The sequence below is a fragment of the Mustela erminea genome, chromosome 13 (genome assembly GCF_009829155.1).
Source record: "Mustela erminea isolate mMusErm1 chromosome 13, mMusErm1.Pri, whole genome shotgun sequence".
Classification (NCBI taxonomy): domain Eukaryota; kingdom Metazoa; phylum Chordata; class Mammalia; order Carnivora; family Mustelidae; genus Mustela; species Mustela erminea.
This window is the reverse complement of record NC_045626.1, coordinates 77,171,193-77,193,430: the sequence shown is the minus strand read 5'-3', so window position 1 is coordinate 77,193,430 and position 22,238 is coordinate 77,171,193. Positions and strand designations below refer to the sequence as shown.

The 22,238-nt window shown below is 45.4% G+C and overlaps 1 protein-coding gene across 7 annotated transcripts in view; it reads right to left on the bottom strand.

The window, feature by feature from the left end:
* The window catches only part of CIT (citron rho-interacting serine/threonine kinase), a 165,338-nt gene that overhangs the window by 88,266 nt on the left and 54,834 nt on the right, over nt 1-22,238 (bottom strand). For all 7 annotated transcript variants that reach the window (XM_032309532.1, XM_032309533.1, XM_032309531.1 and 4 more), the window contains exon 10: nt 13,902-14,085. In XM_032309532.1, coding sequence (XP_032165423.1) covers nt 13,902-14,085 — 184 coding nt within the window. The remainder of the gene's footprint in view (nt 1-13,901; nt 14,086-22,238) is intronic.

Here is a 22,238-nt window from a genome sequence, read left to right as displayed (position 1 = left end):
AGGTCAGGACTGACAAGCACACCTGACAGAGTGCCCAGGATGGCATCATGAAAAGAATGCAGCATGGCCTCCCGAGAGGGGGCTAGAAGGGAGACCCTCTCCACAGAAAGGAGGCGCTTACCCATACATGTATATGTCACTCACACACTCTGCCTCATCCTGAGAAACAGTGAGTTATGGGTGGGGAGGACACCTCTCACTCAGGGCAGCTGCCCTCAGGGACTGGCACCCTGGGCATGAACCCTGGGGTGGGTGAAAGATAAGGGGAAAGGAATAGCCACCAGAGTTGCTGGGCTCAGAGGGACATGTGACAGAGCCCACTACCGCCCCACGTGCCCATCTTTGTTGCCTTGGTAACAAGGTTGCAAGAGCCGGTCATCGGTGAGCACTCACTTCTTACCAGCAAGTGAAATTCTGCTCTCTGATGCCCCAAACTACTTCCTGGCCTACATAAGTTCTGTTTCCTGCAGCAACTTAGCCCTCTCTCCCTGGCCCAGTGGAAGGGCTGGCACGGCAGAGCTGGCCGGCTGGCTGTCCCCCATGACGGCTCCCTACATTCACGCTGCAGTGGACACCCAGAGGCATGCTGCTCTGTTCAAAATCTGACTCTGCCACTCAGGGAGCCTCAGTCTCCTCATCTGTGAAATGGAGATAATTCTCAACCTACTTCAAAGAGTTCTTGTGAGGGTTAAATGAGATCAGCCGGATATCACCCTTGGTGCAGCGCCTGGCACATTATAAGGGCTCAATAAATGTCAACCATGGCTACCGTCATTGTCATTTCTATCACCACAACCCATGCAACAGTGTAAATAAATACTACATGCCGCACAGGCCTAGAACAGTTGTTTGAAATAGTAAAACTCGGGGGGCTGAAAGTATTCCGTGCTATTATTCACATTAAAACAAATGTTGATTGTTCACAGAAATGGGCAAGAGAGATTGAAATCCAGAAACAAATTTTTTGACAGCACTTTGGGCAAAAAATTTTAATCTAGTTCTAGAGCTCTCACTAGCCTATTTTCTATCTAAAATCTAGCCAAAACCCACACATATGCACACTTTTTCTTTTTAATCTGATATGAAATGCGTTGCTTGGCATGACCTTGGGCTGCCTTTGCTACTTCCTATATTCCTCACTTCTCTGTGTTGGGTAGGCTAGAGAAGGAGACCCAAACCCCCCAAGGAGGGAGGGATGATCCACACATGGGGTCCCCGGTCCTTTAGTTACTAAGTTACACCCTGACCTGGGTCAGCGACAATAGCAAAGGCCATAGCTCTTTGCGCCTGAACACAGCACCTTCTAGAAGAACGATTACAGGGGGTGCATGACGTTGGGGTGGGAAGTGGCCCCAAGACTTGATAACAAATGAAGGACAGGATCCAGCAGTATTTACTTTTTAAAGTGCGTTGCTATAGGTATAAAAGCTGATTGCTTATTCAAAAAAACAAAAAAAAACAACAAAAAAAGTGTTTCTAGGTCACTCATTAATGAGGCCCAGAATCAAGGGATATGCGCCCCCCACCCACCTGCACTCATGGGAGACCGTCAGACAGCTCTCCTCGCCTCCTGAGGTCGAGGTCCCTCTTTTTATTTTGATAGCTATTTTGATGCTTGACAAATGTTCAGTGTTTAGAAGTTCTAAGTACAGCAATTAAGAGCTCTTCAGAATAAAGGTGCTAAAGAAATCTCTCTCTCTTTTTTTTTTTAGAATAAATAAAAATCACAACTAAAAAAAGGCTATGGTAAGAATGCTGGTACTGAACCCAGACTGTACCTAAGGCTGGAGGAATGAAGTAGGGGTAAAGGTCCTCACAGCTTTCTGGAACTTCCCTGGTCTTCAACCGGGCTGCACATTAGAATCGCCTGGGAAGATTTTATAAAATACTGATGTAAGGCAGTGAAAATATTCCACGGGATACTATGATGGTGGGTCCAGGTCCTTACACATTTGTCCAAACTCATAATCCACACACTAACAGTGAGCTCTAAGGTCAACTGTGTGATGATGATGTGTGCCTGTAGGTTCCGCAACTATAACGAGAATACCCTCTTGGTGGGAGATGTTGATGATGGGGGAGGCTGTGCCCATTTGGGAGTAAATAGGAAACCTCTACACCTCTTGCTACTATCACTGGGAACCTAAAACTGCTCTCAAAAATATAAAGTCTTATAAAAAACAACAACAACAACAACAAAAGACCCTGATATACAGGACCCAACTAGACCAATTAAACCAGAGACTGACTGGGAGAGGGGGCCGGGCAGCGCCATTTTATTAAGCTCTTGGGTGATTCTAACATACAAAGAGGATTGAGAAGCAGGATGCTAATTAGAAGAAAGCACCTGCAATTTCAGGTCTAGGGATTTAAAACTCGTGGTATGACTGTCCCCAGCATTCGGCTCGAAGTGGCATTTTGGCCAGGCCACTTGGTACTGGTGCCTTTTGGTCACTCCTTGATGGGGACACAATTCTGAAGTTCATCATGGTGGACTATGAATTTCAAGACAATGTGCAGATTTCAGACAGTGATTAAAGATATTCTTACCCTTATTTTTAATACGTCACTATGCCATTTCCACGAATTACTTCTGTAAGAGAAACATACTAGAGACAGGTATGGTTCAACATATTTGTATTCTACTTATTTCTCATGTAGTCTCCTAGTTAAGAAAGTCAGAATTCCCATCCTCAAACAAGCAGCAACGTAGGAGAGAGAATTAATGCCACTACCTTTGTCATCAATAATAGTGTCCATTCATTGAGACTTAACTACGCATCAGGCACTATACTTGTTATAACTTTATGAAACTTTATGAGTTACAAGTTACGTCACTGAACTCACTCAACAATCCTGTAGGATGGCACTGAAGTTAAGGGAATGGCTTTTTCCTATGGCCTCTACATGCTCCTACCCCATTACAATGATGTGGGTGCTGGTGTGGGGCAGCAGAACTGGGTTTTGCTTCAAAGTTGGGTTCTGCAACCCAACGGCCATAGGTTCAAATCCCGACTCTGCTACTTCTCGGCTGGTCAGCCTTGGACAAACCCAAGAGAAGCAACCCAAGAACAGCGCTGCAGAGACCCAGAGGAGTGAGCTTACAGGAGAAAGGGAAATGGATCACTCAAGGGAAGGTAACTTCTATCTGTGACTGGCTGAGGGCAATGCTGGGAGGGCAGCTCAAAGGCTGAGTCCAGTGCAGTCCGGGTGCCCAAGAACTTCCATTCAGGTCAGTCCATAGCCACCTCCAGGAACAGCTCAATGCACACACAAGAGCAACTCTTCCTCCTTCATTTGGTGGCTCGAGGCGGGGTAATTAAATAGGAAACAGTACAGACTTCAGGGACCCAAGCTGGTTCATGCTCGGGGCTCGATGAGATGCAGTACAATAAGGATGCTAATAAAAGAACATGCAGCCTGCCCACACTTTGCTTGCCTACTCCTCCCGGCCACATCTCTGATACACAGCCAGTTATACCCATGGAGAGAAAAGGCACTTCTGAGCAGCGGGAACATGCAGCCAGCCGCCCACACACAGCAGTGCTGTCTCTTCGAGCACGAAGCCAAGTTTGGGTTTTCCTCTTTTTTTCCAGCTTCTATTTTCTAGAAAAATTTACTCTGAAATCAACATCTCTTCCTGATATACACATCTGCTTTATAATTACAGGGGTCCAACAAGTATTAATAGAGGTAATGGTATATGACACACCAAGGGAAGGTCGGGTGCGGTGGGTTCTGCTGCAGCGGAAAGAGTATTTGCTTAAAATGTGTTAGATGTGACCTAAAAATTGCTTTCCATGTAACTTCAACATTTAAGTACAAATGATAAAATGTAGTTTTCCCGGTGTCTATAATAATCCACATGACTCAAAAAAATTCCTTAATAAAGCTACCAAGAGAATGCTTCCTAGCCGAAAAGGAGATAATCCGTACTTCCATCTTCAAGGAAGTCTATGCATTGAGTATCTCTGGTCACTGCTATAATAATGAAGATCACACTTAAGCCATCAAGCCAACCATTTATTCCCTTGGGAAGAGGAACCTGAGACTGCAGAAGATACCACCAGATCCCAGAGGACACAGATCACAAATCACAGATCTTCTCGAGATAACCAAGAACAGATACTTGAGTCTAAACCCAGGGAATCAAAATTAGCTCAGCTGAGGGCCCTACCTTAATTGTGGCCAACAGCACTAAAAATACATGCAACAGCAAGATGTAATATGGTGTAAAAAATAAAACACTCATCAGCATTCTGTTCCGAAAATATATTGGCTTTTAAGATTGAGCATTCTGAAATTTATGAACTAACTTTATAAGCCCATTTAAAAATACACAAGTGGTGTCCATCATGAACACTCGGAAATATTAAAAATACGGCTCTACTAAACTTTCAGAGTCTAGCTAGCTTTGGGGCACCCTTACCTACCCATCTACACCACTCTCTCCCAAACACACACACAGCAGTGGTCTCCGGCTGAGTTAAAGCATTTGCTTGGAACGATTAATATGTAACTCTAGAAGCATTTATTTAAAGTCACATAATGAATGGAAATGTAGCTACTGGTGGGACTTCTCACACAGTCCGCACCTCTAAGCCAGTGCCCCACTGTGTGGGTTAATGCCATACTTCCGCCTCCTTCCTGGACAGCCGCAGGGGCCTAACTTATCTCGTTGAGTCCAGTTCTTACTGCCTTTCCATCCACCACACTCAGTCAATGAGAACCACACGTACCACGTCCCCACTCAGAATCCAAACCTGAAGGCCCATCCAACCTCAAAACCCAGCTCCCCATGCGCCCAGAAGCTCCAGCCTCCGGGTTCTGTGCTCACTGGACACCTGCAGGCTAGTCCTGGCCTCGGGGATCTAGGTGGTCATTCCCTACCCCAGGTTCTAATTTCTTTGCAGCCCTCACCATCATCCACAAATCTCTTATTTATGAACTTATTTATCCTCTGTCTCCCCCAACAGAAAGCTAGCTTCTTGAGGGCAGGGACCCTGTCTGTCTTGTTCAGTTATGCCGCAAGGCCTAGAGCAGTATATTTGCGGAGTGACTGAGTGGGTGAATGAATGGTATGCCAAATATTTCTGTGCCCTAGGCAGCCTCAGTGAAAGGTCACAGTGGACAGTGGACAAAGGAATCCAAAACAAGAAGTATGCGGAATCAATGCTGGCACGATAAAGCTTTCTGGCCCTTGCCTGGGAGGTGCCCAGATATACTGGTTCTAGGACAGCAGTGTCATGATGACACACGCATTGTCCCCTTTAGGGGACACTCAAGCACTGGGGGATGGGTGGGAGTACGTGCCACCCAGGTTGGGCATAGCCCATTTCCCCAGCACCAAGTTCCAGACCCCACTGGATCTAGATCCCACCAGAAGCCTCGAGCATGTTTTACGGAAGGAACCGGTTTAGCCAACACATCACGGACTCCATTCAGAGTAAAAAATTGGATGGAGATATTAGGACATCTGTCAGGAACCCCACGTGGAGCCTGATTGTCTCAATGGGCAGAAACCAGCAAGATGTCTTTATAAACTCAAGCAGGGACAAAGGGAGAATTGAAAGCATCCGTCGGCCCATCCTCACCCCAAAACAAGAAGAATGTGAAACGACACTCACTGCTCCAGGTGCTAACACCACATACTCCGTGTGTTCCCCCCAACAAACCTAGCAGGTAAGCGCTATAACAACCCCTACTCTATACATGATGGGATTGATGCTGGGAGAAGCTAAATGCCTCTTTCACGCAGGTGGTGAGCAGCAGAGCCTAGATGGGAACCCACATCTTCGATTCCAAAGCCTGGGCTTTTAAGGAGTGTACCATAGTTTCTGCCCCAAAACAAATAATACTTATGTCAACTCTAAAGTTAAAAGTTGGAAAAGTTAGCCATTTTTTGCCACATGCAAGGTGCATGAACTTCAAGAAGTAACTCAAGCTTTGGGGCGTCTGGGTGGCTCAGTTGGTTGAGCATCCAATTCTTGATTTCGGCTCAGGTCATGATCTCAGGGTTGTGAGATCAAGCCCTGCATCGGGCTCTGCACTCAGCATGGAGACTGCTTGGGATTCTCTCCCTCCCTCTGCCTCTGCCCTGCCCTGGCTTCTCCCCCAAATAATAAATAAATCTTAAAAAAACCAAGCTTCATGATCAGTTTCCTTATCTGTCAAACAATGGGCGCTTCTAGGTTTAAGCAAGAATGTCAAGCGCTTGAAACAGTGCCATAGTGAATTCTCAGCAGGAGCCACTCTTTCACCCTTATTATTAGGCGAGCCCGTAGGTCCCGCACAATCCAGCCAAGTCACAACTGTTAGAGGCAGGACAGCACAGTGCTCCTGGAGCCAAGGATGGCTCTAAGTCTTCAATGTGTTACTACCTGCAAGAAATCAGGAAAAGAACTCAGTCTGCCTGAGGCTCAGTGTCCTCCTCTGGAAACAGGGTTAATACCTACTACCACGCAGAGTGATGGCCAGACTGGGAAGACCGAGTGAGACAATGCATGTAAGGCACTCAGCACAGCTCTAGGCACACAAGAAGTGCTCGCTAGAGGACAGCCTCCATTAGCACTTGTGCAGAAGGAACTGGCATAATCCCTGGCTACTTCAGTATACTTCAATTTGACAAATGTTCTTTGAAGACCTGCCAAGGGCAACGTACTGTTTCAGGCAAGAGGTGGAAGACATGATGGTCCCTGTCGTCAGTGAGTGTTGAGCAGTGTGCCCAGACACAGGGGAGGAGGAGGAAGTATGAATGAAAAGGAAGGCTGGGGTCTTGGCATACCAGGCTTGAATACCAAGTTCAGGAGCGGCCATTAATTCTGCGCACACTGTGATGCCATTGAAGGTCTGAGTAGGAGAATGACATCATCCAATTTGAGCTTTGGAAGAATTCCACCCTCTGTGGAGAATGGATCAAAGCTGGGAAACTGGAGGCAGGGAAATTGGTTAGGAGACTACTGCACCAGTCCAAGCAAAGCTCTATGAGGGGTGGCAGTAAGGAACAGAAAGAAAGGCGTAAACGCAAGTGTCATCCTAGAGGTCCAGCTTAGAGACAGGACCTGGCAAACGATGGGCTAAAGGGGGAAGATGGAAAGTAGCTTCAGATGACTCTGTTTTCTTGTCTAAAAGGGTAGGGAGAGTAGTAGTTTGATGAAACAAGGAAACCAAACTGCCCCTACTGGCTCACTGAGTGAGCAAAGAAGCCTGTCTGTGTTGGGAGTAAACAGAGGACAGGGACATTGAGAAACTGGTAGAACATCCTGGCCACAATGAACACAGGCCACACAGGGAGGAAAGTCAAGAGGAAGTGAGAGAGTAAGTCATATAAGCAAGACCAAGCTAAAAAGGCAATTCCTGGAACCTGAGGAGATGGTACAGCATTTCAAGAATCCAGAACAGAAGACAACAGCCAGGAAGCAGTGAGACTGGCAGGCAGAGAGGTAGGAGGGAAGACCGAGCTTCCACAACGCAGAAGAGAAGCAAGCACAAAGTTTCAAGACACACGTGGTAAATGACGGTATCACGTGGCAAGGTGGGGATCACTGGCTTTGGAGTTCGGGTGGAATCAGTGGCTTCTCAAACAGCAGTTTCCATAAGGTTGGAGAGATTGGAAAAGAGGCACAGAGTGAAGGCTATTCTTTGATGAAGCTGGTCAGAGACAGGAAGGTGACGGAGGTCAGGAGACAAAAGACAAGTAAAACGGAGAGAATGGCGAGAAATTCACTTAGGCGAAGGAAGAGGTGCCAAACTGGCGCAGAGCTTGGGAACACATAGCACCACTTAGTCAATTACTGTCTTCTTAAGGGAGCCGAGGCAACCATGCAAATTAGCATGTGTAGGCCAGCAAAAAACGCACTTGACAGATCTTTTGGAGCCTAATCTTCAGGATTGGGCTAGGCTCATTTGGATTAGATTTCCTAAAGGTATCTTTAAGATAAACAAGAAGGCGGCAGAATGGTCCTGCCAGGCCCGCGAGGCAAGCACATACAGTCTAAATAGAGAACAGAATAAGGCAAGTAGAACAAGATGTGCTTGACTAAGGGAAAGAAGAAATTGAATGAGAAGAGAGAACCCAACACAACAGACAGAGGCAAAGATCTGATATCTAGTCTGGATGATGGTAAAAATGGAAGAAACACGGAGACCTGGAGGACAGAAACCACGGGCCAGAGCTAGTTACAGTTGTTTGTTTGTTTGTTTGTTTTTTAACGTATTTAGGAAGTACAGAAGATGCATACGATTGTGTACTATAGCACATTCTGTTACTGTTGCTGACTATTTAAAAAAACAACAACTCAAAAGACAGATGAGGCTTTTTGCAATAGGGATCTGGAAGTAGCAGGGACAGTAACAGACAGCCCTGGGTTGGACAAGGAAATAAAGACAGTTTTTAAGGGAAGACTTCCCCACCCTTCCAAGTATTTCAGTAAAAGAGAAGTAGGACTGCTTCGAGAATTCAGGCCATCTTCTGCTGGAATAAGCCATCCCCAGGATAAATGACAGAAGGCAGCTGGGAGTATAAAACATAGATTTGCATAGACACGGATCATAGAGTCATCAACAAATTGAAAGCTGCAGCCATAAAAATGATTTGGACCAGTTCACCAAATGCTTATGGAGCGCTTTGCATATGATTAGCCCGAAGCCTTGGTAGAGAGCAAGGTCAACACAGTTCCCTCAGCTCACCAAGCTTACACTCAAGCAAAAAAACTTCCAGGAGAGAATAACTACTCATGTGTTTATGTGAGCACACACACACCCCAGGGAAGAATCTCCAAATGAGAGGAGGCAGAATTTTTTTTTTTAAATGCAAGAGCTACATCATCTACCTACTCAAAAAACTTGCAGAGATTGAAAACAAAACTCAGCAATTAGACTGCCTCTCAGCTCTCATTCCACCCTGCCCCAACCCCACTGCTCATCATTCCCCACAATGGGCCTCCACTTCCGACAAGCATGTAAACCTGGGGACCCCACACAAATTCCCTAATTTTTCCTGTCGGCAGCATTGATACCTAGCGGCATAGAATGGTGGCTAACAGACTCGAGCTGCCACAGCATCTGGGATTCAACTTCTAGCTGAGAGGCTCAGGGCTACATGATCCTGGCGAAGTTGCTTATCCTCTCCATGTCTCAGTTTCCTTACATGTAAGATGGGAATAATGACACTATCTTCTTTGTGGGTCATTGTGCAATTTAAATGAGTTCATCAGTGTAAAGTGCTTAGAACAGAGCCTAGTATAGTGATGGTGCCCTGTATGGATGGGCTGTTGTTACCACTTGAACCTACCTGAAATGCTCTCTACGTTTCTCTCCCCTCATCCAAATCTACTGTTTTCTAAAAAGCCAAATATTTTACCTCCAATTAGCATGCAAACACACTCAGTCTCCAACACAGGTATTTACTGATGGTCTACCATGTCCTATGCTCCAAGGGAACCAGGATGAATCAGACCCAGCCCAGCTCTTGAGATCGGAAATGGAGAGACATTCCAGTGAAGATCATCACTGGAGGTGCCTGGGTGGCTCAGTGGGTTAAAGCCTCTGCCTTCGGCTCAGGTCATGATGCCAGGGTCCTGGGATCGAGCCCCACATTGGGCTTTCTGCTCAGCAGTGAGCCTGCTTCCCCCCCTCACTCTGCTTGCCTCTCTGCCTACTTGTGATCTCTCTCTGTCAAATAAATAAATTTAAAAATCTTAAAAAAAAAAAAAAAAAAAAAAGATCATCACTGTAACTTGGCAAGAACTGTGAGTTAACATTACCCATTAAGTGACCCTATCAGGAAGGCTGCCTTCCTCTCCTGACTCCTCAAACAGTCAGATACCCCATTTGTACCATGATGTTCTTCAGGAAAGTTGTTTGCCCTGTGTCCTCTGGACTGTTTCACACATATATGCCTTGACTTGTTCAATTTGATGGAAAGGCACCCATTCTAGACTGGGCCTTCTAATTCTATCCCCCAATCCACTCCGCCCCCACAACTGCCTTTTACCTGCAAGTATCTGGCCACTGCATATGAGCTTGTGGTCGGTCAGGATGTTTAAGCTTCTCTAGCAGAAAATTCCTGGGATCTGGGAGGTTGGGTTTCTGCTCTGGCACAACTGGACTACTTAATTACTGCTGAGGTCCTTCCATAGCCTCTCGGTATAAACAGAGGGACACTAGACACATACAGACCAGGAAACTAGCAATAACAAAAATAATAACAGTGAACATTTACTGAGAATTTTCCATGTCCCAAGTCCTAGATCAAGTGCTTTATGGGTTTCGTATAATCCTCCCAAAAGCCCTAAGAGAAAGGGATCATTCCCCCCTGCCCTCACTTTGCAGTTGAGGAAATGGGCATGCAAAGGTTCGCCGACAGAGCAAGGAAGAGGTACCAAAAACTGGTACCAAAAATCTGGGAAGCAATGGTGGAAGTCATTTTTTGTTCCTCCACCGTGTTTAGATGGTTGGCTCCCAAATGAAACTTCCGATCACCCAGAAGGAAAAGGAAAGAGGCCTGAGCCAAAAGGAAGAGAGAGCCCCCCTTCCTAAAAAACAGCCTATTCAGACACTGGCATCCCACATATTCCAACCTCATCGAGATCTCTTTGCTCCTCCAAGATTTCCTAGTTCTCCAAAAGCATCAAACCAGCATGTGTAAAACTGACACAAAATATAAAACCGACTGGTTTTTCCCTTCTAGAGTTTATACTGAAGGTTTGCAGAAAGGCATGGTTTCAGCCAGGGCTTAAATGAGACAATATCTCCAATCTAGGAAGAAGAAGGGACCTAAAGAAATGTACCTCTGCTGACAAGGGAGGGAAGGGAGCTGGGATCCATTTTATTTTTAAACCTTTAACATATTGTAAAATTCAAGCAAACAGAGGCTCAGAGAAACACCCAGGCATCCAGAGCTTGGGGATGTGGCCTGGGTTACTGGCAGTTAAAAAGAAAGAGGCACGAGACAGAAACTCCCTCACTCCAGCACCAGCTTCGCCAGAATCCCACCCCAAAGACAACCAAAACCGGTCTTGTCGAATCTCTCCTGCTCCCTCCAACTCAAGCTGCGAGCAACGCCCACGATACTTCAGACACAGAATGCTGAGATCAAGATTCTTGCTAAGCTTAAAATAATGATGCGCTCCATGGCGGGCTTAAAAACTGTCTGGGGTCCCAAAAAAGGATCCTAAAAAGCAACGAACGATCAAAACAATTAAAATCATTCTCACGACCAGAGCCTCTGTGAAAACTCCCCATTCATTCAGCTCCACCTCTGAACATTTCATTCAGTTCGCTGGTAACAGATCTGGGGTCAATTTCCCCAGCGCAGCACCCAGCATCTGCCATCTCCTCGGCAGTGTGAAGAGTGAGTAACGGCACAGGTAATCCCTGTGTGTAAATAAAAACCTGTGATTCTGAGAGTGGGGAGGGGAGAAGGAGATGTTGGGAAGATGCAGCAGGTCCCCAGTGGCACCCCCCCGAAAATGCCTCCTCCCACCTCTAAATGAATTTTGTCTATATGTCCGCAGAACTGCAGAGGCTTCTGATTAATTTCACCACTGCCTCTTTTAATGAATTTCTAAATAATGATAATGCCATTGGTCCAGGGTCACCTACATCCAACAGGTGGAGTGGATTTCTACAAGGACGCGGTAGGCTTTTACCCGCAGGGCTGCCCATGGCCGAAGAGCCAAATCCGACAGCAAGATCACATTCAAAGACAAGGGATGAAAGAATTTCTTTCTGATTCCAACCCCAAACTGCCAGGGCAAAGAAATTAAAGTTCCCCAAAAGCAGGAATACTCCAGTCCCATCTTCCAGGTAAGAAATACGTGCTTTTGTTTGTGTGGACTTTTTTTTCTTTTTTTATGAGAATCTCATTCAGCATTCTGTTGGGGCACGAGCAGACACTCGTGTTGTGCTCTAGAGATGTACTGTGAACTATCAAAGGTGAAATAGCCTATCTTCAAATACAATGAGCAGTATAAACACAATCTGGGGGAAAGGATCATGAGCAAATTATACCAACAAATATTTATGGAGTCCCTGGGCCTGAAGACTGAGATGTCAGAGAGCTGTCAGAGAGCTCCCTTAACTGAGCTTTCTGTGAAGGGCAGATGCAGTTCCAGGCTTCCCGTGTGATAAGCCATTCATCACACACTGCTTCCGATTGATTGCAATGGCTAAGATCCCCCCAGCATTCTGCCTTTGCCCTGAAAATCGAATTCCCTCAAATCCTCCCTAGTTTTTCAGATCAGTAGCACCCCAAGCAAGCTTTCATTCTGAGGCGGCCAGCCCACTGCTAACCAGAACTGGAACTCCCCACACACCTTCCTCCAGTCCAATGTGTGACCTTCAGGGTGCTGCACGTGTCCACGTTAAGTTGCCCACCAACCACGCGTCCTTTAGCGCCGGGCCTCCACTTCTGCCCTGTTCTTCAAATGCCCTACTGGGCCATTTCAAATCCATCTGATGGCACATTCAACAGCTAGTTAGCTCTCTGCCTGCTCTCCTACCATCCAGACTGTTTTTGGAGTTGCAGAGCAAATAAGCCAGAAAGGCACAGCCAATGCTACCAAAATCCAAACCCGGATGTTAAACCCAGAGCCCAGGGGAGAAGGAAAGTAGGACCACCTCAGCATCTTTCAATACAAAAATCTCTCTCCCATTTACTCGCAGCCCACTACCTTATTTCATCTCAAGTGCCCAGTCCCCCGACGATGGTCTGAAATCTTTTGAGGAACATCAGTGTCAAAATAGCACCCATGGGGAGACACCATCCAAGAACCAACGCATGCCTTCAAATCGATCTCTGAACAGGCACAACAAATCGGGAATGGATGCTGCCAAGGAGAAAATCAAATTCTGCTTGTCTCCTAAGTGGGCAGCAACTAATTACCTAATGTTACCCCCACAGCCTCCAAGTGAGAAAGCCAGGGCATTGAGGGGATAACACAGCCGGTCCAAGACCTTCCTGGGGAACTCGTGCCTCTGAACGCAGAATGTCACAGGATCACAAAACGAAGCAAGACACGGAGCTCCTATATCCACAGAAGCTACTGCATTTTATAGAAATGCCCGGAGGCTGGAAGCCAGGACCCTCCAGTCCCGGGTGCGGTGTGAATGCGTTTTTCATGAGCTTTTTCAAGAATGGAGAAAAGACCTGTCATGTTGAGAGGTTTACAGTGATGTTTCTACTTCCATTTTCTAGGCTCCGGGTTGGTTTGTTTGTTTTCCCTGTGAAGCCCAGTTTCTGGGAATCAATGGCTCGGCTACATCGCACTCCCTCTCAGTGGCTCTCGGTAATGGGGCTCTCTCTGGCCGCCAGCGCTCCACCAGCTCAGAGCAGCTCAGCTGCCAGATCCCCGATCTCACAGCAGACTTCGAGTGGAGCCGAGCACCATCTATCTGTTAGAGCGCTGACAGAGCCACTTGCAGCTCGGCGAAGCCCGTCAGGAAACCTTTAGCTTATGAGATCTCGTTCAATACAGCCAAGACAGCAACCTCCACCCACCCACCTGCGAGATGGAAACACAGAGGGATAAATAGACGGACGGCTCCTTTGAACCCTGCACGTTTCTCCTTCCACCAAGGATCTGCACTGCCAGATATCCCCCACTCTTTCCTCCCCTCGAAAGAACACCAAACACTGAAAAACTAACCCAAAGTACCCAATGGACGATTATGATGCTGGGGACAGGAAGAGGAACGTTAAACACAGCAAAATGAGAATATGAACCATCTACCCCACCAAAGCCCAGACAGGTAAATTGCTTCCCAAATGCAGGTTGATTAACAGCTTCCCTTCACTGCACTGCCCCCCACCACCACCCACCCACCACCACCACCACCACCTTTGGGCTCTCTATGCCTCACATCAGTACAGGTCTTTAGAAAGTCAAATCTTCACTTACTCAGATCTACCAAGAATCCCCAGTGCCTTGCTATACGAAAACCCCACAAACGGCAGTTCTTCGCCCGAGAAACCTGAGAGGTTCAGCTGGCACGGAGAGGATGAAACCCACGAATTCTTCTCTGGTTCATCAAAATTGGAGGTGTCATCATCAGACTTGAGGGTGGGAACGAAGGGGGGAGGAGCTGGTTGGAGAAAAACAAGAAGAGAGGGAGAGAAAAATTCAGACGGATTCAACACTGTTGCGGAGAAAATCGTCCTACTCCTTCAGCCTTAGCGATGGCACTGCAGCGCCTGCTTTCAATCTAGCTCACACAGGCAGACCTCGGCTCTTACAGCAACAAGAGATTAACCCCTTCTCTGCCAACATGGCCACCAGCTGGCAGACGGGCTGCCTTCCCCGTTGGGGTAAACTGAAGGAGAAACTCAAACAGGTCACTTGATGGTACGAAAGCACTTTGGGGAACTCGTGGGAGCCAGCTGCTCCTTCCTGATATTTCCAGAACACTTCGACAGAGCATCAGCCTGGCTCGTGCCAGAGTGCCAACCAACGCACACCTATGTATTTCCTCCTCTGGACAGCTCCAGATCATTAATATTTAATGTTAGTCACTGAAATAAGATGGCATGTCTGCATTTCATGGATTAAGCGGGATGACAGGAAGGAGCAGGAAAGAGGACCTGGGAGGTATGTAACTCATGTTAGGATAGCACTGCAGTCTGGCTCATTCATAGCCAGAAGAGTGTGCTGAGAGCTCTTACCAACCACTTTTTTTTTTTTTTTTAGTTCATTATCCCTCCTCCCCACCTCAATCATGCCGCCCAAATCCACCGCAGTTTAATCAGCATAATGAAACACCAGCCAAATAAAGTTCTTCCCGATGATTTACAGCATCCCAGCGCACTGATGGTGTAAATGCACCGATGGCCGTCTGCGTCCTACCTCGTTAAGGCATGACTCCGGGCTAGGAGCATCTTACATCTTCTCCACTTTCTGCAGACCTACTACACTCTCTCGGTCAGGGAGGAGGACACTCGGCCATCAGTCACCAGGAGGCTGCCCATTGTGGTGGGCTCCAGGGGGTGTAGCAGGCCAGAAGCGTTGCCATGGCTGCAGGCTGAGGCGTCCGTCTGTGGCGAACCGGCCAGTGGAGTTGGCGAGCCGGGCATCACAGCCCCCGCAGTGCAGGCTTCATGCTCCCCACTCGGTGCGTGTTCTGGCTTTAACCCCACCTGGCCGCCTGCGTGGCAGGGGCCACTGCTGAGCCAAGTGACAGAGCAGCATGAGTCACTGCCGGAGCTCGCTACAGCGCCCCCTAGGACCGTTGTCGCAGCCGGTCACAGTCCAGGCTTCCTTTTTAACTCTTTGTTTTCTGAACTAAGCTGTGCACCAGATAGGAGCAGCAGTCTGGTCTCTACTTACTGGCTCAAAAGAATTTGGCTATTTGCAAAGTACCCCGGTGACAACCACATCCAAGCGGCCACACTGGGGAATGAATGGAGAGGTGAAGGGGTGGTGTGGGGGAAGGGGAAAGGAAGACACAAGGAGGAGGTCTGGCTGCTCCTGGGAGGTACAAAGGAGCATTCACAGAGCTTCAGGTGCACGGAGATGAGGTGAGAGACTGAAAACGTAAAATGCACTACCAGAAATTCATTTAACACCTCCAAGCTCTCAAGAGAATTTAAATCTTTACTGGTAGGATCAGAATCTACTTTCTTAATACTTTAAAAATTAGCTGATGGAAAGAAAAATTACATTGAATGCTTCAGCCCACATCCCATGTGTACTTCCACCAACATAGCTTCAAATCCAATTGATTTCAATTACCCAATACTTCTAACCAACATAGCTTCAAATCCAATTGATTTCAATTACCCAATACTTCCTTCAAGAAAAAAAAAATTAATGGAAATCATATTTTATAAGAATCAGAAAGAGAAGTTTTCCATCTCAAAAAACTCAGATAAAGACTGAGAAAATGTATGGAAATTCACAGATGATATGAATATGGAAGCATTATGACTGACAGCACATTACTTTGGAATCTGAGTGGGTTCAAATCCCAACTCTACCACTTACCATCAGCTCTGTGACTTCGGGAAAGTCACGTAACCTCTCTGAGCCTCATTTTCAACACAGAGATAACTTCCTCAAAGGGCTGTTGGGAGGTTTAAAAAAAAAAAAATCTATACAAAGTGCTTAACATATTCCTTAGCACACAGTAAACACTGTATAAAAATCACCTATTATTGTTATTCCTCACATGAGATCCATGTTTCCGACTGATCCTGCAGTTAGTGAAGACTAGTGAGATACAGCCCAATCTGTGTTGAATATTCTTCTTTCGTGCTCAAAGCATGCACACACTCCTGTGGATGTTTGTATTTATCATATCATCTTCTTTCTAGCAGAAGTTTAATTCTCTTTCCACTATATACTAATTTATCTTTGGAAGACTAAAATAGAATCCCATTTCTGAGTGAGGAGTATGATTAATATAGGGGTAGGAGCCACTCTCTGTGAAAGAATTATGATTTAGAAATTCTGTACTATAAAATAAGATTTCTCTTGAAAACTCCATCATGCTGAAAGCTAGCCCATATGGTCGAGATTAGAAAAAGAGCCAGACAATCTTCAATAGAAGGAAGGAGAAATCAACATGAAATACACCAGCTGGTAACAGGTGAGATAGTCACAGGATGGAACAAAAGCCAGGGATATAAACCTCTAGACAAGTAGTCAGTTGAGTACAACAGGAAAGTCTGAAAAGAAGGGCTTATGGGAGCACCTGAGTGGCTCAGTCAGTTAAGTGTCTGATTCAATCGGCGCAGGCCCTGATTTCAGGGTTATGAGATTGAGCCCTGCATTGGGCTCCACACTCAGTCAGAAGTCTGCTTAAGAGTCTCTCCCTCAGCCCATCTCCCTGCTCACAATCTCTCTCTTTCTTTCTGAAATAAATCAATCTTTACCCCCCCCCCCCAAAAAAAGGACTTATATGGGCCATATCTGTGCAGAAAAAGAGCCATAGCCTCAAGCCAAAAAGAAATGGGCAAACTGGAAACTCTCTACCACCAGAAAATGACAAGGATGCTCACATTTGGCCAGGACCCTTTAGTGGGAAAAAAACAGCCAGAGATTAAGACTATAATCCCAGCTAGCATGTCTGCATTTATAGTATCCTGTATAGGGTAGGAACTATAAAACAAGAAATCAACATCAATACTGGCCCAGGATCACTGAGCCCTTAGGGCCCTGGCAGACACAAAAGGAGAACATCTTATGGAAGCATTTTCACAATCCAGGACACACAGGACAGACAAAGCAACAGACACACACACACACACAGTCCCTACTAGAAATCAGTTCACCAAAAAAAAAAAAGTAAAAACCAGGAACTATACATAACGAAGAAAAAGAAACCACCCAAACTACACGGAGGATCATCATCATATAAAAGAAATGGGAAAATGAGCCTTCCAAAAACTGCAGATAAGGGGCACCTGGTTGGCTCAGTGGGTTAAGCCTCTTCCTTTGGCTCGGGTCATGATCTCAGGGTCCTGGGATCGAGCCCTGCATCAGGCTCTCTACTCAGGGGAGCCTGCTTCCCTGCCTCTCTCTCTGCCTGCCTCTCTGCCTGCCTCTCTGCCTACTGTACTTCTCTCTCAGTCAAATAAATAAATAAAATCTTCAAAAACAAAATCAAAAATCTGCAGATAAAAGAACAATCTAAAATGGGCCATAAAATAATTTGATTTAGTATCAAGGTAAATGAGTAGAAACTCTAATAAAAGAATAGAATACTCTGGAAAAAGGACCACACACATTTAAAAGGAACCAGACAGAAATTTAAAAATGAAAAGCATTGTTACTGAATTTGAAGTTTAAAACTCACTGGGTACATTAAATAGAATATTAGACACAGCCAAAGAGAAAATTAGTGAAGCGGCAGTTAGATATGAAGAAATCATATAGAACCATACTTCTCAAAGTGTGATCTGTAGACTGGCAGCATCAGCATCACCTGGGAGTTGGTTAGAAATACAGAATCTCTGGGGCACCTGAATGGCTCAGTGGGTCAAGCATATGCCTTTAGCTCAGGTCATGATCTCAGAGTCCTGGGATCGAGCCCGGCTTTGGGCTCCCTGCTCATTAGGGAGTCTGCTTCTCCCTCTCTCTCTGCCCCTCTCCCCACCTGTGCTCGCTCTCAAATAAATACAATTCAAAAAAAGAAGAAGAAGAAGAAAGAAATACAGAAATCTGGCTCTGTCCCCCATCCACTGAATCAGAACCTGCGTTAAAATGAGATGTGCAGTTGGAGAAGTGCTCATATGGAATGCAGCATAGAGACAAAGAGACCAGACATGAGAGGTCAGGAAACAAAGAATTAGAAGGTTCAATACATATCTTAACAGGTGCACCAGAGAGAGTAAACTAGCTTAAAATCTGGATGTCATATTTTGAAAGGACTATGTGAAACTTAGTCAAATCCAAGACTATGAAGTATGTGGTCACATCTATCTTTGGGGGCTAATTCTCCTCCTTCTTATAACTTATGGAAAATATTCCTTTTCTGACCCTCACAAAATGTAATTTTTCTGGGGCAGCTTGGATGGCCCAGTCAGCTGAGCAGCCGACTCTCGGTTTCGGCTCAGGTCATGATCTCACAACTGTGGATCGAGCGACGCGTCGGGCTCTGCACTCAGCGCGGAGTCTGCTTCAAATTCTCTTTCCATCGCCCTCCTGCTCAATCTCTCTTTCTCTCTCAAATAAATAAAATCTTTTTAAAAAACATAATTTTTCTTCTTTACAAAAGGTATTAATAAGTCGTTGGATTTCAGTCTATGTTGCTGGATATACATGATATACCTGGGAACATAGCACAGTGCCAAGCACACTGTAGGCACACAATAAATATTTGCTGAACAGATGTGTAGAAAATGACTCTTGAAAAGAGAGCACCTAGCATAATAAAGGCCACGAAGAAACTGCTCGATGTTTGAGTTAAATGAAGAGGCTTTAAAAGTGGAGATTGTTCTGTCTGAAAAATATGTTAATGAGTGCCTTTATTAATATTTTCTGATACAGTATTATGAAATCATCTCACCCCCTATACCCACCACGTTCAATAATGACAAATCAGAAGTTATATATTAAGATCTACTGTTCATTGGCAAAAACCATTAAGAAAAACAAGAAAATTAAAAAAAAAAAAAAGAAGAAGAAGAAGAAAGAAAAACAAGAAAATCTTTTCCTATGTATTTTTTTAAAAATAAATCAGCCTGTGCTTGAGGTCACATTAGGGCACATTCCCCATAGTGGCAAGGGCTATGCAAGCAAGTTCTGGAGTGTTTCCTGCCCCCCTCACCCCCACCATCCCCAATCATAAGATAGATGGCAGAACAAGGTTTTCGGAAACAAAGAGCTATTTTAGGAGCTTTAGTTAATCTCTCTCCTATAAATTCTATCTTTTCTTTAATTCTGACATTCATTAGAAGATTTGGGGGGGGGGGGAAACACAGTGCCTTCAAATAAAAAAAAAAAAAAAAACGGCAAAAAAACAAGGAAAGGAGAACCAACTGGATTTGTCCTTTTCACCCTACTTATCTCTGACATGTTCCACTGACATGTTCCATTTACCCCATCCCACTTTTAATTTTTCAGCATACCACACAAACGTTAATATTACAAACATAAAAGATTTTCTAATTTTGGTATAGTGTTTATCGCCCGCCTTCCCCACTGGAACACGAAGTCCGTGAGGGGGAAGATGATGCCATGTTCACCATTACACCCCTAACACCTGGCTGTCCTTAGTCAATGTTTAGCATCTATTCTGTTAAAGGAATGAATGAGTAACAAAAACCTTGGATGTGTGATAATTTCTTAAACCTAATGGGCTATTTCGTGCAATGTGCCACTTTAGGAGACCTAGAGTACCCGATTTAGTCATGAGGAATTGGCACATTAAAACACAAGTACGACAACAAAAAGCTGAGCCTAGATATAGCTCATAAAACACCTATGATTTTTAATCATCACTGTGAGTTACAGACACCGGTGCTGAGTCGCGTGTGGCAGAAACACAAGATGAATAAAAGCCAACACAGTGTCATAAAGGACAAAGGCACATAAATAAATATTGTGTAATGATATAATGAATCGGGACTGTGCCTGGAACACAGTGGGCATCCGATATTAAATCAAAAACATTTTCGGCTTCATTCTGTCTACCATGATGTCCTGTACCTTAAAAAAAAAAAAAAAAATTACTTAATCCAATGTCATGTTCAACCCTAAAAGGAAGACAGCCAGAAAAGTAGCCGTCCTCCAGTTCCTTAAACTCTGAAGCAACCAATGTGATCGCACCTATCCATGGTACAAAGGTAGGACTGCAAAGTAGGTGAAGAGGAGGCTATTTACGTCATCTAGAGGTCAAGGTGTGGGTGTGAAAAGCAGAGATACATAAGTGGAATGCCAGTAAGTCCTGCCGAAGAGGACACGGTGAGTTTTGTGTGTTCCTGTGGGAAAGTGTCAGAGGTGATTGAATGTCAAGAGTTGGATAAAAGGTATCTTGGCTGGCTGGAGTGGGGAAGAGTACCACTTTAGGAAAGCCACAGAGCAACAGCCCGAGAGAGCCATGGGTAATGAGGCTGGGAAGGAAGCGAAAGAGAAATCTTGGCCGGACCTTGAAGTGGGGGATCCCTGGATTGAATTGAAGGAAGGAATTATTAGAATTTTAGAGCCCTGGGTTGGTGTCAGTGCTGGAGACTGATACCACAGCTGCAGGAGCGATGGCTGGAAGAAGTCAATGCTAGTGACCTCTAAAAAACAGGTCTACGATAGTCAATGCGACAAATTCTACAGTAAGGAAGCGATAATGGAAACAGAGAGGATGTGGATCAACAGGAGGCAGGCTATGGAAAGAAGGGGAAAATTGTGACAACTGACACAAGAGCAGAGCTTTTAGGAACATCAGTGACCAGCTCTTAGGATGGGAATAGCTCCGAGAGAAAGAGGTTGCAATTGTAGGAAGAGCAAAAGATCCAGGATCAGAGAGATCCTGGGAATGAACCAATAGAATAGGTTAGGGGATAGGCAAATACAGCCAGTTACTAAATATACGTAAATAATCCAGGCCATTGGAACGGATTCTATTCCCCAGAGCCTCGGGCAAGTTCTTTACTTTCTCCCTCTCGGTAGGAATTGATCAGATATAGCTCCTCCAAACAACACGTTGTGTAAGAAATACAAAAAGAAGAAAAACTAGACCCAGTTTCTTTTTTTTTTTTTTTTAAAGATTTTGTTTATTTATTTGGCAGAGAGGCAGGCAGAGAGAGAGAGGATGGGAAGCAGGCTCGCAGAGAGCCCGACATAGGGCTCGATTCCAGGACCCTGGGATCACAACCTGAGCCGAAGGCAGAGGCTTTAACCCACTGAGCTACCCAGGCACCCTAGATCCAGTTTCTGATTGACTTAAGTAAATAATATATTCCCCCATGCCTTTGCTTCCCAAAAGAGTCATAAAGAGCCTTTAAGGTGATGCTGATTTGGCCAGTGATCAATTTTTACAATGGTGTCTTCAAAGGAGATGAATAAGGAAGTTAGCATCACTCAAGTGTGCTTTAATCAATCAATCTCAAGGACACTAGGGTCTGGCTGCCAATGGCTAAAAGCAGGTACCTTCCCTCTCTGGTGGCAGATTCGAGATCTCAGCGGAGTTGTGCGCTCGGTCTGAATCTCGCCATTCTCAAAAGCCATGTTCCTCCTACCAGGCAGCTTGGCATCAAATCTTTGGCAAATGACTGACGTTTTCACACAGATTTATACTTTGAGATGTGATTTCTCTCAATTCTGCCTCGTACTTGAACCAGACTTGTAGTAGTAGTATAGCTTTACTTTGTCTGCCCCACTCCCTCCGGGTCTGGGTCCTCAGCAAAGCTGCAAAACACCTACAAGAGCTGGAAACACTCCGAAGAGAGAATCCTTTCCAACCACAACTAGTCATGACGGCCAGGTTAGGTCTGGATCTAGCCAGTGTGGGGCCCAGGTGGAGGCCCCCCGAACATACTTAAACAACAGTGAAGAAGCTAGTTCCTCAGCGTCCATTCCCTAGGACTGGTCTGCTCCTTCCCCCTTGAATTACCTCCACCCAAGAACACATCACATTACACTCGTTCTTTGCTGCCCTCAGGAACGTTGTAGCATCCTTTTCTCCAACATTTTCAAATGTATTTTTAAATATTATAAAATATAAAATATTAAAATATTCCACATCCACAGAAGTAGAGAGGTGGTAAAATGAACTCCCACATGCCCCTTCCCCAGCTTCAACAACAA